This window comes from Nelusetta ayraudi, unplaced genomic scaffold, assembly GCF_046127955.1.
Source record: "Nelusetta ayraudi isolate G7.1 ecotype Tasmania unplaced genomic scaffold, CSIRO-AGI_Nayr_v1 ptg000057l, whole genome shotgun sequence".
NCBI classification, from domain to species: Eukaryota; Metazoa; Chordata; class Actinopteri; order Tetraodontiformes; family Monacanthidae; genus Nelusetta; species Nelusetta ayraudi.
Window position 1 is genome coordinate 1,024,463 of NW_027466107.1, and position 17,840 is coordinate 1,042,302.

At 47.8% G+C, this 17,840-nt stretch overlaps 1 protein-coding gene across 1 annotated transcript; it reads right to left on the reverse strand.

Moving 5' to 3' along the window:
- Positions 1–14,216: 14,216 nt before the first annotated feature.
- On the reverse strand, positions 14,217–17,595 carry 42sp43 (P43 5S RNA-binding protein). The gene is made up of 9 exons (XM_076038612.1): positions 17,294–17,595; positions 17,120–17,220; positions 16,652–16,748; positions 16,444–16,532; positions 16,283–16,356; positions 16,043–16,123; positions 15,445–15,674; positions 15,238–15,291; positions 14,217–14,730 (listed from the first exon to the last, which is right to left on the reverse strand). Exons 1-9 carry the CDS (start codon positions 17,426–17,428, stop codon positions 14,482–14,484), a joined length of 1,110 nt encoding a protein of 369 aa, XP_075894727.1. The 5' UTR covers positions 17,429–17,595; the 3' UTR covers positions 14,217–14,481.
- Between the last annotated feature and the right edge of the window lie 245 nt (positions 17,596–17,840).

Consider the following 17,840-nt stretch of genomic DNA (forward strand, 5'->3'; position numbering starts at 1 on the left):
TGCTTTTGGGGCACATGCTCTCAAAAGTGGGGCAAGCAAGAAAAAAAAATCAATAAAAGATGGAGCGAATTTCTGGGGATTCCACTGACACAATATCTTTCGAAGCAAACACACAATACTGCGCAAATCAAAGAGAAGGAAGATGAAAAATTGCCAAGTGTCTGTGTCTGAGTGTCCTGAGCATCACAGTGTCAGAAATCTCAAGTTTAACACTTACAAGTCGCAGCTGCCGTCGGCCTGCTCTCACTGGGAGGTGTTCGGAGGAGAATAAAGGCATTAGCTGATCTTGAAGAGCCGCAGGAAGCCTGGCGGCGCCGCATCTTCAGACGGCTTCCTCACAGCCGTGACGGGTCTGGCCGTGACGAGGAGTCAAAGTTTTCCCGTCGGCAAATGAAATAAATAAATAAACCCGACGGCTTCGCAGCGGAGGACACAGCCAATCAGAGGAGGCCAACCGAGACGAGTGACATCATCAGCAGCGATGACTCATGCAGTGCGTGCAGGTAGCATCGCACTCATGGGTGCACACAAGTCGTCATCGATCAGCAGTCAACCTCCAAACTCCCGCCCCCCCCCCCCCCCCCCCCCCCCACGGTCTCCCTCCCCCCTCCCCACAGGCCCCCAGGCCCACTTTGATGATGTGACCCATCGGACATCGCATAAAAAGAAGATGAAGTCATAAAACTTTTCTTATTTCTTCCACAGACTTTGATGCACTTCCGCGTAAAGCAGCCGATTCCTGAGAGGACACACACACACACACACACACACACACACACACACACACACACACACACACACACACACACGGGAGCATCAGACACAACAATGGACTGGTAATCCTGCAAGAATATGAAAGTCATGTCTTGGCGTAGAGTTTCCTCTGTAGATGTTTAGTCAGAATTTATTTCAGAATTTGTGCAAAAGGCTTCCGGGACGAGAGTCTCATCCTGTAAAAGTGACAACTGCACTTTTGTTTTGTTCCCATCTGACTCAACTTGTTCTCTGTGATGAGTGCGAAAGTAAATCTGCTTCATTTGACTCGACAAACTTCCTGTGTTGGGTGTGTCACATGACCAGTGGCAGGCTTTACAAATTGGCTGGATGCTTTGTTTGGCCTGATCGAGGGTCATTCACTCTTCCTGTAATCTTCCCTAGGATTTTTCCTACATTGGAGTTTGAAATTTTTATTAAAATTTGGAAACATTCCAAATTTAAAATGTAATTTGCAAGATACTTCATTTGCAATCCAATTCATTTTAAATTCATGCTCAGATGAAACAGATCCCCCTTGTTAGTTTCACTTCCTCCTAACCCGACGGCTCTTCTCTGTCTGCTGGGCGTCTCCATGTGAACGGTCGTGACAAGAGTTGGAAATAATCTTAAAGTGTGCGCAGACTGGAACTGGACCAGACCCTGCTGCCTCGTGTCGTCGCCCCTTTTGACAATTTAACCTGTTAAAATGTTTTGTCCAGAGTTCTCGGCCGGCAGTGGCCTTCCTCAATAAAAAGGTCTTTACAAAACAGCAGCATGAGACGTTCACTGGCAACTTGATGATGTGGTGTGATGCTCTTGTTGTTGTTTGCTATTGTGCCTTATAAATGCATTTGCAGCCACTGAAGCGACACAGATAGCAGCTTCAATATCAGACCCCACCAACCACCGTCGCTCAGACCAGCACCAGCTGGGCTCCGTCCAACATTTTTAATACTTATTTATTGCCTCCGACCTGTTTGTGCATGGCTTATGGTTTATTAATTTTTGAGCATCCGAATGTTGTTTTCCAGCAGCTCATAACCTCTCATGACTCAGCGATGCCGACAGCCCACACCGGCTACGTGACAGGAACTAAGACGGCCTGTTGAATCGCTGCACAGGAACACAGCACGTCAAAGGCTGATGATGATGATGATGATGATGATGATGATGATGGTGTAATGTAGCCTTGAAGGGGCGTGTTCCATTTCTGCAGGTGCAGGGCCACCAGTGTCACCAGGGTTAGAATTAGAACATAGGTCTGGTCACTTCAGGGGATGAACCCCTTCTTTTTTTTCATTATTTTTTTAAACTCTTACATAATTATGCCGTTTGCAAAGTCTGAATCATCTCTAATGGTTTCTAAAAACATAGATTATGCTGTTGACAGACGCTTCAAACAGCTTTATTTTGAAAAGAATTTGCCCACATTCCAAGATAAGTGCACTCACACGCATAATAATTCCCTACATCAACTGAATGTGGAACAGTTTTTACTTACTCTAAAATTTGCGCAACCTCGCTTGTGTATCTGCTTCATTTTGTAGTTAATAATTCAGTTCAGTTTCAATGCATTTGTGCAGGTTTATTTATAAACGTATATATCATCCAACAGTCGCTCCAAACCATTTCATCTCATTTTTCTAGGGGGTAGTCGTGCTTGGCCCCGCCCCCTCCTAGATCAGCTTGACAGGCGTGGGCAGACAGTAACGAGGCCCGACAGGCAGCCCCCACCACCACCCCACCCCCCACTGTGACTGGATCAGCAAAACCATTAACATTAAGAGCTTGAAGCACATTAGTCATTAATCCACGGCCACTGAGGATTATACTTGAAGATGCAATAATGTCCGAACCTCAGGGTGCAATAACACCTCCCTAGCAAGTTTATGGTACAGTACGAACTTTAGGTTTTCCCTTTAAGAAGTATTAAATTAAAAAAAAGAACAAAAACTTCAGAACGTTTCCACCACTTTGCTGCTCTTCACATCCGTGCGTTCACAAGAATCAAGGACTTCAGGAGTGGCTTTCCAAACGCTTTGTTGCTGAGTCAAAGAAGTTGAGAAGGTGTTTCATGCTGGCTGGGAGCCAATCAGCTGTCTTTAAGGGAGGCGGTGGCCTTCAGCTCTTGTCTGCTTGGTTTAATCTCTCGAAGCCACCGCCAGCAGAAAACCCTGAAGCCGCTCTCCATGTCTGGCTCCATTCCTCCTCCTCCTCCTCCTCCCTTGCTTCCTTATCGACTTGAGCAGCCACATTCATGCTGTCGTCTTTCCCCTCTTCTGCGTCCCTCTAATCAAGAGCCACGTGCGTGAAGAGCAAACAGAGAGACGCCTGTTTCCTCCCCAGCTCCTGGTCCGACATCATCGCTGCTTTTCTTATTATGCAAGCTGCTGTCAGACGCCAGGTTGCCTTTCAGCGTCACCTCATCTCTGCTCGCCGGCTGCGGCCAGGCCGTCAGCCCTCCAGGGCTGCGGTGCGACGGGAAGGAGACGCGGTGGTCGCGGGTCCCGGCCCAAACGTGTTTGTTCCTGAAAATGTAGGACGCTGCTGACCCTGCACAGGGGCCGCGGGGCTCCGGTTCACCCCTCCTGTATAATAAACGTCCACAATCATTATTCAGGATGTCCTCCCCGAACCTCCCCCGGCGTTTATTAATACACATGGTGACCTTTCCGAGGTGCCTCGGAGCAGAGGGGCACGGCAGACAGCCTCTGCGCCTTCTGTCCCGGCTTGGTTGAACAGGGAGCCATGACTTTAATGCACTCAGAGAGAGAGAGAGAGAGAGAGAGAGAGAGAGAGAGAGGTGGTGGGGGGGTTTAAAAAAACACTCACTCAGACACGTACAAAGAATGAACATCGTCTGCAGCTCTGAACATTGTGTTCTTCCCTCTCGTATCTCGCTCCCCGCACCGTTCTGTTGAATTAGCATCAGAACCAATGTGTTGTGCTCCGAATCACAATAAGTTCCAGGGAGGAGCAGCTTTCTGACCACGGCGGCGACGAGCCTGTCGCTGCAATGTCGTCTCACACGGGAACAGGACGACATCTGGCCTGCTGCAGACGACTCCTTGGGGAATGTTTTTCGCCATCTTCTGTTTTTCCCTGCCTGGTTTTTCTAGAACTCACACCTGTGGAGGCCCAGAAGTCCGATTTTGCAGCTGATAACGACATCACCTCGGACTTAAATACGTTGCGGTGATGAGCTGGGAAGCCAGGCGGACGCCTCCGGGGGTGTTGACGGCCGCTGTTGCCTACTGTGTTTGTCCAATAACGGCTACACAACACTGTGTCCAGACGCAGGAGCTGCTCAACACTGTCAAAACCACTGATTTGGTTAAAGCAGTTGTAGGAAGCTTATTAGATTGCAGGGAAAGCAAAATCTGCTCTGAGCGAAACTACCGTGTGTGTGTGTGTGCGTGCGTGCGTGCGTGCGTGCGTGCGTGTGCTTGTGTTTAATTCACTGTCAGCACATGCATGGAAGAACTGCAGGGCCGAGTGAAGACAAATTCAAACTTATTGTTTTCAGCCCAAAAAATATTTTGTATGAAGTCAAATTAAAGGATCTGCAAATATAAAATATAAATTATATATATATATCAACCTCACTCAGGACTAAAGGTAGGCACAATCATGAGATGCAAACAAAACTTGTTTAAGTTGAACACTAGATGCTCCAGTCCAGCACAGATCCGCAGTGACAAAAAAGTCTCCTCCCTCCAGTACTGAGTTCAAGAAATTTCAACAGAGACCCCTTTTTATCGAGACGCAAACATAAAAACATAAACATAAACACAAAGCAGGCGCTCCCCCAGCTCTCCTTGATCATCCTGTATTCATATGCATGCGTGGCATTTTCACATTTTCTGTTCGGCAGGGAGGAGGCGAGAGATTATGGAGCAGAGAGAGTGTGATGTCAAAAGCACTTCCAGTGAATACAAACGGCAAGAATGAAAACAAGTCACTCTCAGAATAGAAGGTAATCACAGACTGCAACACACACACACACACACACACACACACACACACACACACACACACACACACCCACACCCACAGGGACCTGTTACCAGCTGACGGGGGCATAAACAATTATTTCGTCAGCAGCGACCGCGACACCACCTTCATGCTTCTCGCCTGCGGGAAATATACAATCATGGAATCTAAACGGCACATAAACATGCAGCGAGAAAGGAAGCAAAGCAATTCATAGCACTGTCACGTGCAGCGAGGTTCAGAGGCGGTTTTCTGCATCTGACGCGCTCCTTTTATCCCTGTTTCCTTCCTTGCAAGCAGCATCAAAAGACCAGATTAAAACGTCGCAAAAGCCTGACAAAGGACAGCGCGGAATAATGAAATAACCACACACACACACACACACACACACACACACACACACACACACACACTGAAAAGTTGAAGGCAAATTTGGACATTAGGTAGAATCCAGGCTGACTTCTTTATCTTCTTCCTTCGTTCTTCTACTCCTTCCCTTTTTTGTTCTTCTTCTTCTCGTCTCTCAATTTCTGTAAAAAATGGAAAATAAATAATGCCTGTGTTTATTTTGCAACATTGCCGGCATATAAATCTGGGATTACGCGCTCCCCCTGAAAGAATAATTTGGTTCTGGGTGACATCGGGACACTTGTCTCTGATGTCTGTTGGCTCTTGCGCTTCCAGCTGAGCGCCATAATGAAACAACCACGGGGAGCTATCAAGGGGCAGAAAAAAAAATAATAATAATAGTGATGAAGAAGATTCTGAGAATAGCTGCCCCGGGGTGAAGCAGTCATTTTTTATTTTCATTTTGCACGGGTATTTGTAATAAGATGCTTATAAAATGTACCCAGGGCGCGGCTTAACATTGGATTTCTACATTTAAATCAGAAGCACAGTTATGTAACGTGTGTATTTTACCGTTTTGAGAGTCATTCTGCAGCTGTGTGCTGCACTGCAGCTGTGATTTGGCCCGTAAGCGTCTGATCCCCACAGTTCACTAACACAGCGCCCCCAGCTGGCCTGGTATAGGACTTATCGGTCGCCTGCCCAGCACCCTTTTGCGACGACCTCACTATTCGCTCTTCTTCTGCCTCTTTCCTCCTCCACAAAGTCCTACGAGTGTTTTTAAAGTCACTATTGTTACCTGTAAGTAGAGCAGGTCTGACAGGGTAATTAATTGCAGGTCAATGTTTTTTTTAATATTTAACATAATAGAAAAGGATTAGGGGGGGAAATTTCATCTTTATCTGATTAGACTGGTGTCAACCTGAGAGACCAAAGATGTTGGAAAGCAATTGGAGGAGCCGGCCAATGAAAAGGCTTCACAGTAATTGGGCATGTCGGTTGCAGTGGTCTACGTGGTCACCACCAGGTGGCGATGCATCGCAGATGTAACAATTGCTGCCCATCTCTTACAAACCTCCTCTTCTTTTCCCGCCCTTTTCCTGAACACAGGAAGCTGATTGGTTCCCTCGTTTTCCTCATCAGGCTGAAAACGCTTCAGATGGGAGTTTTACCCAGGAAGGAGAAATCCATCATTTCTCCCAGGGCGTCGGCACGATTCATCGCTCACTCCGTATTTATGGCAGACGAGCCTCCGACTCGTCAGTCATCCTCAGCGCCTGCTGCAGTTTGCAGGGTTCAACTTCTGCTCCTCATCAGCGCTGATCACAGGTGAGCTGGCAAGGAAGCTGTTTCCCCTTGATGCAATCAGGCACAACACAAATTTCCACACACAAGTCAATTCATCTTTAAAATTAGCCTCAATCTTTTCTCTCCTTCCTCAGGTGGGCGGCCGAGGCCTCGCCAGCGCCCACAGAGGTTGTGAGATGGAGCAACGTGCACACATGCATGCACACGCACGGCGAGCCTCTGTCGTCATGCTTCCTGTGGCACGGCTGACCTTTACTTTGGTCAGGGGGTAGAAACAAGCGTCAGCGCCGGCCGTTGCTTTTAAAAGGCACACACACACACACACACACACACACACACACACACACACACACACACAGCACGTCTCACTTTCATGCAGACGCAATTATTTTCTTCCAGCGTGAGGCAAGACATTCAAAGGGAATCCGTCAAGGTGAAAATAATGTGGGCTGCTTTCTGGGAGCGTCAATTTGTTGTGTTAATTAGTTTACCTGGATACCGTGGATCCAAACAGTCGGCGTGTGACATCACAATTTGCATAATAACGCAACATTATAATAGATGGAGAAACATCCAAATATGAAAAAGCAAACAGAATATTCAGAGCTTTGCTTTTTGCTTTAAAACAGGTGGGATCACGGCTTTAAGCCTTTTTTCTGGGGCCACATTCTATTTATACGTGCACTGCTGGACAGCGGGGCTGACCGTGCCGACTTTGAAGGCCAACCTTGCCCCCAGAACAAACAGGACGAGCGATAGAGAGATTCATCATGAGAACTAGAGTCTGCAGGGCGATCCAGAAAATCCCAAATATCGGAAAATGACAACCGAGGATGAAAAACATAGACAAACCCGTGTCAACATCAGGAAACATCAAGTCAATTCCCATTGCTCCATTGTGGTGATGGGAAATACGTTGGATGACAAATCTGGAAATTTGGGAGACTGCGGAGTCATTGTGCCTCTGAACTGAAGACATTCAGATGATGCAACGACCGGGACGCTCACTGAAAGGACACAAAACAACTTCATTAATCAATGTATTTGTTTTCAAAGCAAGACAGAGGTTCTCTCAGTTGTCTTTCTTCAGCCGAGCCCCGGCAGAGAAACCTCACCGAGTTCGGCTCCGCTCTCTTCTCTCTCACTCTGAACTCGTGCAAAAGAATCGTTGGGGATTACACGGCTGCTAATTGAACGGCGGCACACCCGCTGCTTGCCGTGCAAATTCTCTGCCTTTGCATTGATTAAACACTAGGTTGAAAAGAAAAGGAAAATCAACGGACGACCCATCCCAGTCTCGCAAAGCAGACGCGAGCTGCAGACAGGAGTCAGGCGGGGGATGTTGTGTTTATGAAGATTAATCCAATCAGGCAGCCTGGCGCTTCTGATAAAGCATCATGGAAATGACTGGGTGGAGGAGAGCGAGTCACTGCGGGACGAGGTTGTAAAAACCAGGCAGCTGTCAACGTCTAATCACCGCAGGACCGCGCCTCGGATTGATGAAGAAGCCGCAGAAAAACGCCGTCAGGAAACACGTCAGGAAATGAGGACGAGTTTTGCCGCTGTTGTGATAAATGGTCTCCTCCGGCGATCACAACGCATCCCGGGAAAAACTGGGATCAGAGAGAAAACTGCAGCGTATCTGATGGAGATGAAGCTGATAAATCACATCATTGAAGAGAGTCACAGTGTGTGTGTGTGCGTGTGTGTGTGTGTGTGTGTTCACAAGGACTGTATGCAAATTGCGTGGCAGTGGAGGAGGAATCGGAGGTGCACCATTAATCTCCTACAGGCCTGTGGTCACGTGACTCGCTGAAACTCCCTGTTCCTTTTAATTGGGTGGATAGTGAAGAGTACATTTTCACCAAGGGGAGAGGAGAGGAGAGGAGAGGAGAGGAGGGTGAGGAAGAGGGGGGGGGGGGGAACTCTAATTGTCACAGTCTGAGACAGAGAACTACACTCATCTTATTATAGCCTGGACAGAAATTAGTGTCTGGCACAGAAAAGCAGGGGGCAAACTGCAGCGACTGCAAATTACCGGCACCAACAATAGAGGGACGTGTGTGTGTGCTTGTGTGTGTGTGTGTGTGTGTGTGTGTGTGTGTGTGTGTGTGTGTGCTTGTGTGTGTGTGTGTGTGTGTGTGTGTGTGTGTGTGTGTGTGTGTGTGTGAGATGTAAAAATGAAAGAGGAGGGTTGACAAAAAGCAGAAAGCGGCAAAAGAGAGTGGATCTCTCCATGTGTGATGTGATTTAATGAGTGAGAAGGTTGTTTACTTGCAGGGAGACGAGCGGACAAAGAACAAACTTTGTCTCATGCAGATGAAGTGAACGCTCCCCCGCTGAAGAAAGAAAGAATGGAGGACAGAGAGAAACAAAGGAAGGAGATAATAGTCCGTTAAAAGCTTTGACGCAAGCGGGAGCCTGGCGGTTTTTTTTCATCACGACGACTCCTCAAAATCAAAGGCGTCTCTATCAAAAAGCCACTTTGCGGACGAGGCTCCGCCCCCGTGTCTGCACCAGTGCCTCAGGAGCCGCCACCTCCTGCCTGAGCGGCCGACTTCTCTCATCCAAATGGATTCGTCAGGGAAAATATTCTCAGTGTGAGCCTGGATGGAGCGCGATCGTTCTGCGTCTTGTCTTTCTTTTTTTCCCCTCTTTTATGAATTGAAGGAGAGTCCAAGACGAGAAGTCTTTCCATGCGTTTTAGAGGCTGTTAATCTTCACACACATGGCACCTTCATCAGGAATTACGATTAACCTCACACGCAGCGTCGCTCATATTCCAACTCTGTTGTCAACCTCATTCATCTTCACACAGAAAGTGTTTGGGGGTTTTTTTTCCAGGTGGCCGTAAAATTCCAGTGGATTCGGGTACAAATCGGGTGCCTTTAAAGACAAAGCGGTCGGACTTAATGGGGTGAGAAGCTGCTCAAAAACTTGTTTTTCCTTTTTTTTTTTTAATTTATTTTTTTATTATGCAAAAGGAATTGAGATTCACTGCAGGTGTGCGCTGGAAACTGTGGCAGTCAAGGGTGCAATATTCTGATAAGCCCATATTAATGAAACCGTGAGGTCACTTTGATCTCTGAAGTCGCAGTAAAACTCTGCAGCAGTTTCTCTGCTCAATTTTATGTGTCGACGGCGGCCAGATTCATCTTTGTGTGCGTGAAGGTGTCAGAGGTCAGGAGGTTGAGGTCGGCCTTTGGTCGAAGAGAAACTTCAGCTTTTGACCTTTTGACTCCCTCAGTTCAACATTTAGTTGTTGACTTTAGTTGTTTTCCAAAAAGGATTGAAAAACAAACTCAATTTGATGATAATCGAATCCATTCAGGAATGTTTTGCTTTGCTCTTGTTGCTAACCCTGCCAGCAAACATCATCGGGTCCAGCGGCTCTCAGGTTGCAACAGTTCAATGAAATAATCTTTATTTGTTTTGTTTGTTTTTATTTTTGCAGATCTCTTGTGTGATCTCTTGTGAAAGGTCTGGTGGCTCCAAAGGTCATTTTCAGGCTATTACCTCAAATGTCCTCCACTTAAACCTATCAATAGCTGCGCATACTACTAATAATAGCACTTGTGTTGCGTCCAGGATCAAAAACATACGACGGCTGTATGTTGTGGACACGTTGCCGTGGCAGCATCGTCTCCCAGCCGCCCACTAAACTCTCCTCCTCCTAATTAATTTCCTCCTCGTGGCAACGTCTTCAAAGGCGCAGAGACAATACATGGTAAGAAAGAAAAAAAAAAAGCGCATTTCAATTTTTATTTTAATCAACAATACATGACACCGAACTGCAGTTTTATCACAAGGCTGCAGACGGTCTTGCATCAGGGGCATTTTGGAGAGTTTCAGTGCCTCCCCTCCGTCCTCTTCCTCACGCTGGGTTTATTTTTGACTCCCGCTCTCATTTTTTTTTAAGAAAAAAAAAAAAAAAGCTCTCTTGCATGTCACACTTTTTTATCAAAGCGCTGCAGTGCCACACACGCATGCAGGCAGAGGAGCTGAGCATGTTTACACCTGTGCAGAAAGCTCCTTATCATTCCGCTTCTCCGGCTAATCCTGTCAGCAGAGCAGGCGCACCATGCAGCCGTGAAAAGGCTCTTTCCAAACAGCGAGAGGAGAGGGGAGCAGAGGAGAGGAGGGAAGGGGGAGGAGGGGGAGTTGTGAGGTTTTGGGTCATCTATTCTGGAGGAAATGGGCTAAATCAGGGCCTGGCGGCTCCACCGTTAACCTACTTTGATTTATCTTCTTGTTTCGGGATTTTATAAAGATTTTTCTTTTCCCTCTGCGTCTGCCTTTTGTTGTGTTTTTTCCTTCTCCCCTCCTCTTGTATGTTCTGTGAATGAGGCTGTAAGAGAGAAATGTGGGTTACAACTCAAAATAGACAATAGTCTGTTCTGCAGAACTATGTGTTTGTTTGTTTTTTGTTTTCTGCATTGACAGGAGAAAAACTCCAAGCAGAAAAAACAAGTCCAGTGCCCAGTAACTTCAGAGCAGTTAACACCTGAACGCCTCAAAACTCTGTTAATTTGAGTCCTGCTGACACCAGACTGTCTAAATACTCCTGTTAGAGGCCTCCGTGACCCTTGTGATGTCACACAGGGCTGATTTCCACAACTTCCACAACAAAGTGCTGTAACAGCAAAGGATGGAAGGACTTGAACGCGACGCTGACTCGACTCGGGCCCAGGAACCTCACTAGTAATTGGCCTGGGCGGAGCCACGTACGCTCTGGCGCCACCCATCCAAGTTGGAGGAAAGCACTTTATAAATAATATATATAACAAAAGTTCATGTCACACCAACCACCCACATGGTGTCCTGATGGATCAGCTCGAGTTTTGCAGAGGAATTTGTCCCACTTTGCACTTTGTTATGCACTTGATGAATCAAACACACACACACACACACACACACACACACACACACACACACACACACACACACACACAGCACTGTAGGTGAAGTGAATCATTCCTGCTGCCTCGAGAGCCGCTGGAGTGCAGCACTTGTTCTTGCTGCTGTCAATTTTGAAAAACATCGGGGGGGGGGGACGGCAAAAACATGTGTGACGTACATCCCGCAGAGTGGAATGTTGTAAAGAAGTTGTAAAAAAAAAAAAACAAAAACAGAGAAGGGCTTAGAAACTCAAAAGTCAGCGTGAAAACACTGTGGAATTTAAAATGGAAGGAAAAAAAATAAAACAACCGAAATGATTTGTGCGAAAATGAAACGAGTTGAAATAAAATAATGTGTGAAATGATGCAAATCGCATTACTGTGAGATTTCATCTCCGCATAAATACGAGGAGAGACGTGACAGTTTTAGGTTGTGTTTACACAAAACTTGCTTGTACTGTTAAGAAACAACAAACTCAGCCTCCTCACAAGCCCCCCCCCCCCCAACCTGCCCCCCCAGCGTCTCCGTGGGGCTCCAGACTCTCATTAACTCCAAACAGAAATGTGAAAGCTCACATTTGGCCCGTCAGACAGTCGGCCCTCCCTCGTTAGGACGCCTGTTGCAGTCGAAGTCTTCCGGTGCCGCTGCACCGTGACGCTCAGCGGCTCGTCACACCAAAGGTCGGCCCGGCTCACCAGATAATTGGCGTGGCCTTTTCCCCAGAGTTCACTTCCAACTCCGTGACTCAGCGATGCTGCTGTCGGCCGCGCAGGCTGGGCTGCGGTGACGCGGGTCCGGCGGGACTCTGAGGCACGCAAACAATCAGCAACACTGCGGTCGGCCCACCCGAACGTTTCATCTACTCAGGTGTTTTCCACATCTTATGGAACACCTGCAAACACATTTGTCTCTCCTACTCCCTGCCAACAGGACTGGAAACTGGGCTGAAGGACAGAAAGGAGGAAAAGCACGTTTAACGTGTTGCATCGCCATGGAAACGCTGTCGTCTTGCGGTCTCAGCTTTGAGTTAAGACGTCCTGCCACCGCCAGAGCAGCATCGCCAGCTGAGGAGGCCCCCAGCTCGCGCTGAGCAGAGTGTTGAGACGCGTGCACATCAATAGCTGCCTTTCCATTACACCTAGAATTGCGCAAAACCTAAATACCGCAATAAATAACTGCTCGTGGAAACACCTAAACTTGGAAAAACCTCTCAAATATGGCTCAGAGGTTTTGACGCCCTGATGAGGTGGTTTTTCAGACGTATCGATACAGAGGTATATCGCAAAAGGGTTCGTGGAAACACTTTTTTCGCATTTACACTGCGAAAAAAGTAATTGGACGTGACGTACGAGGTCACACAGAGTGAACCGGTCGTGTTTATTTGGCGAAAAACCGTCATGGAAACGCAGCGAGTAAGACTCTCGGCCTTTGAAGGTCAAAACGGGTCTGTGACCTGAACTCGGTGTGCAGCGGGTCACGCTTGTGGACTCGAGGGGTCGTCAAGGGGTCATCAGACGACTGTGGCACCAGGCACAGCCGGCGCCATGTGACCGGGTTAATGTGCAGCACAGCAGCAGCAGCAGCAGCAGCAGCAGCGCTGGCGACGGTCGTCCATCCTGAGCCCCAGGCTCTGCAACCAGCAGCAGGATGACTTTCAGTCGAGCTGAAAGGGAAACTGTGCTGGACCATGTTTAATTGAGCTTGGCTGCAGAAAAGGTTTTCCCTCCAAATTAAAAGCCCCATGAGAATTCCCGACACAAAAACAAAACACTTTTACACCTGAAAAACCCTTGAATTTTGAACCGTCTTAATTTTCTACATGGCTTGTTTTGACGTGTGTCAAAACACCAGAACAACTCATCTGCTGTTGATGATTTTTGTTTCAACTCACTGGAACAGGTAATGAAGGAAGAAGCACAACAGCCTCGGTCACAAATGTGTTGAGTCCAGATGTTGCCTGACCTCTGCCGCTCTCCACACTGTGACGGCAGACTGAGGAAGAAACAACCGGACCTCCTGTGGGGAAGTTTTAGGTTGGCGCTCCTCCCAAAGTTCCAGCAGGGGGCAGCACCGAAGAAGAGGTGAGATAATTTGGACACTGCAGCCAGTAAGTGTGTACTGTTGCCCATACACATTAAAACCCATACATGCACATACCAACAGCATAATTAGCCCTTTGTTTACAGCCAACCTGTTAGACTGACGCTTAGCTGGACCTCCCCTGCTTTGGAACTGAGAGCAATCTCAGTGGAGGGTGGGGCATGACCTCACTATGGGTGTGCGGAAGGGAGTCACTAACCTGGAATAGGTCTCAGCCCCCTTTGTGACATCATAAGTTGATTATGGCAGACTATAGAACCCTTGAGGCTCCTGTTTAAAATGAGTTCAGCTTCACCTAGCTTGATGTTACGGCCCCCTATGGAGGGAAAGTAAAGTATAAACCTGCCTGTGTAAGGCCACCAGCTCAGCGGACCCGGCCTGAAGTGTGGCAGTGGTTGCTCACGCTCGGATGAACAGATTTGACAGATGATACTCGTCTACTTTATGCTCAAAGTCTCATCCGCCCCCGATGTGACACGCTTTCCATGACTCAGCCGTTACTCATGCGCGGCCTCCCTTTGTTCATATTTTATGAGCTCCGACGTGTTCGGCAAATGTCAACCGATATGTGAAGCCAAATCAAACACGAGAGAGAAGAGGGAGAGGAAAGAGGAAGAGTGCAGAACAGCAGTTTTTTCCCTCCCCTCCACCCCCAAGTCAGCCAAGGATTTCAGTGAGACTGAACAGAGCTTCTCCAGCAGCTGCTACTGCAGCCTCAGTGGACGATCACACAGAGAAACTGTAAAGGCCTAGTATTTAAGATTTAGTGGCTTCTAATGATAAAACGAAACACTCATTTCCTTTGTTTTGATTGAAATACAACTTATTTTATTGGGTCCAAAAGTGCCAGTTTACGTCATAAGCAGTCAGGACTTTGTTTTTAAGGATACTTAAAGTAAAGAGAAAAATATCATCACTGTTTCCCGTGACTTTTCTTTCAGTTCACAAGTTTTAATGTAAGTCAGCTACATTAAGAAACCACAACTAAAAAGACCCATATTTAGAGTTCTTAAAATCAAAGTATGAATAACTTAAATGCCTGCAGTAGTCAAGAAAATAATACACAGCTCCCCCTCTCTACACCACAGGCGTCTCCTCTGGGGGGACGGGCTTCTTGATGCCAAACAGGCCGCGCAGGTTGACCTCGGGGTCCACGTAGTGGGGAATCTTGCGCTCGTTGAAGAGCCCGTTGAGGTTGGCCTCCACTTTGGCGCGTCGGGAGACACGCAGGCGGAGGGCGAAGAGGCGGCGCAGGTCCTCCTCCACGGCGGGCAGCTGGTGGCCGTCCAGGCGCTTCTGCCACGACTTCTTGGGCCGCCGGTGCTTCTGAGGGAAGCAAAGAAAAGAAAAGAAAAAGTCAGTCACTGCACAGGCAACCGGTAGCGGTATTGTGATTTACATTTCGAAAAAACTTTTTTGACGCAAGTTGATCCCTTTTTTTTTTTGCTCAACTGCTTTGTCAAGGAGGCTCTGACGACATTTTCTCATCTCATGCAGCTGTTCTGCAATTCCACAGAGGAAGAGACCTCCCTCCACCCCAGCGGCCTCTGGAACTCCAACAACTTTTATTGTAGTGAATTTCAAAGTGCCAGCAAAGTCTCCAAGGAGAACATCAATCACTTTAGAGTGTAAAAAGCCTCCTACGTGCGTAGCCACAGCATCAAATACACCCATGTCCCCCCCCATAGAGACTATTTCAGTCTTCGCTCAGCATCAACGCCAAGGATTTTTTCCGTAAGTCTGAAGAAAAAGGCACAAATCAATAGTCCCCGCCAGTCACGCGGCTTATTCTCACTAACGCACAACTACATAAGACTCAGACTGCAGACTCACCCTCAGAGTCGTGCTGTCGATGTCGTGACGAAGCAGATGTCTGGTCATGCTCTCCTGAAGGAAGGAAGCAAGGAGAAAACAAACACATAGGCCATAATTGTAAAATACAATTTGGAGTCTCTGTCCAGCATCAGAACAGCAATAAGCAGCGGAGACGTGCAGCTCCCAGGAGCTGAACATTAGCTTTGGCGCTTCGTTTTCACTTACGCGCATGGCGAACATGCGCGGGCAGTCCGGGAAGGAGCACTTGTACTTGAGCAGGTCCAGGTGCACCTTGCGGATGTGGTGCTGCAGGTTGAAGGTGGTGGAGAAATAGGCCTGGCAGTCGCTGCGGGGGCACACCAGCACGGGCTTGTGCGAGGCGTGGGTGTGCTTGTGCCTGCGCAGGGCGTCGGCCTTCTTGAACTCCTTCTTGCATGTCTGGCATGTGAACGCGTCTGTTGGAGAGGTGGCGGTGGGAGGGTGCAGGTGCATTAGTATCGTTTGCGTTCCAGGGCACAGCAGAAAGAAGCAAACCCTTCATCTCTTCACCACCGTGGATCTATTGGTCGATCGATGACCCGCCTCGCATGACTTAGCAGAGATTCAATTCAAATCCAATTTGCTTCCACGCATGAAGCAGGCGTGATTCCACTCAGCCAATATCCAATTTCATGCCTTCACCTTCATAATCTGTTGCACGTATGCAGAGGCGAGAAGACGCTGGTTTTGGATCAATTGAATCATCTGCTGTGGATCCTGCCCGCGAGTTGATTTCACCAGGTTTCTATTTTTTTTATTGTACAGCTTACACACCAGCCCTCACCTTGATGTCTTGCCATGTGCTTCCGCAGCTTGCCCCAGGTGTGTTCCACAACCTGGCAATTAGCTTGAGGGCAGCAGTAACCTGTGCGGGCCAAACGAGGGCAGCCAACACAGCAGGAGAGAAGAAAGAAATCAGTCGACGCTTCTTCCTCCAAGATGCACTCGGAGCCATTCAAAGGTCACACACTCCCTCTGTTTGAGACGAAGGGACTTCCCCTTTACAGGACTCTCATAGACCAACCTGTGTGCTTCTTCTCGTGGGCTTTGCGGGCGACGTGAGAGTCGAACGTAGCTCCACATCCTTCCTTCACACACCTTGACGCAGCACAAAAGAAAAGCAAAAAAAGACAGAATAAGCTCCAAGCCGCGAGCGCACAGCCACTGGGTTTTGCACAGACGCACTTGAACTTGGCGGCCACTTGGTGCTCCTTCAAGTGCAGTTTGAACATCCTGCGCTTCTTGAAGGTCGAGGGGCAGTTTGGCTGGCTGCACTGTGGGGAGACAGTGGAGTAGTTAAAACTACTGCTGCTGCTGGCTGGTCATCATCATCATCATCATCCTGAGCGAAGACTTCTGGCGCCATCTGGTGGTTTTTACACTCGCGACAAACCTTGAAGTACTTGGTCTTGTCGCCGTGGCTGTAGCGCGCGTGTCTCTTCAGTTTGTCTGCGGTGAAGAAACTCTGCGTGCAGCCCGAGATCTTGCATCTGCGGAGTAATGAGGTAAATAAGGCCAAAATAGGTAGAGTGCAAGATTACATTTAGGAACAATTGTAAAATCAAGCAAAAAAATATATATATTTTTTTAGATATGTGTGTGTGTGTGTATATATATATATATATATATATATATATATATATATATATATATATATATATATATATATATATATATATATATATATAATAAAATATTTCAGAAATAGGATGCAAAATATAAGTGGGGGGGGGGGGGTCTTCAAGTACGACTGAGAACCTTCACATTAAATTATATATACATATGATTTAATTTTTTTTTAAATTATTATTATTTTTTTTGAAAGGTAAGGCAGCTGTGAATAAGGTGACTTTAGACCTACTTCAAGACTTTCACCCCCTTGTGTTGCAGCATGTGGCGGCTCAAGTGAGACTTCCTGGAGAACCGACGACCACATCCGTCCACGGGACACCGGCAGGGCCGCTGTAGACAGACAGACACCACCGTGAGGTTGTTATCATTCACCAACTATTTCCACCGTAATTGCGGCTCTTACGGCTCCGCTGTGCAGCGTTTCGTGCTCCTTCAGCCTCCACTCCCGGCTGAACGCGGCTGCGCAGCCGCTGTGGCCGCAGGCGAAGAGCTGCAGGCGGGGGCCGCCGACATTATTGCTTCCGCTTACGCCGTTCATCGTCCTACCGCCAACTCGTCAGACAGGTGTATAATATGTACTTATTGGGTGCCGCCGCTCGTGTCTGACGGTCTTATAGACTCGTGACGGCCCTTGATTGGTTAACTGGGTCCGGCTGAGGTCGATTGTCATGCTGCTCGGTTCAGGTGTGCGAGAGCAAAGAGTGGCACCTGTGGACTGTTGAGATAGTAGGAAGGCTAAGTCAACAGGCCACCGGCCATCATCATCATCATCTTCATCATCTTCATCGTGTTGCTATCGGATGAAATCATCCTCTTGTTTGAAATCCTTTCTCCTCTTGAAATCTTTCCCCTCTTTTCTCAAACCAGCCGCAAATAAGCGCTTTTGGGCCTCTGTGGGGGTGTGATGCACCTATTTCACCAGTAGATGGTGCTGTGTCTCAGATTCTCAA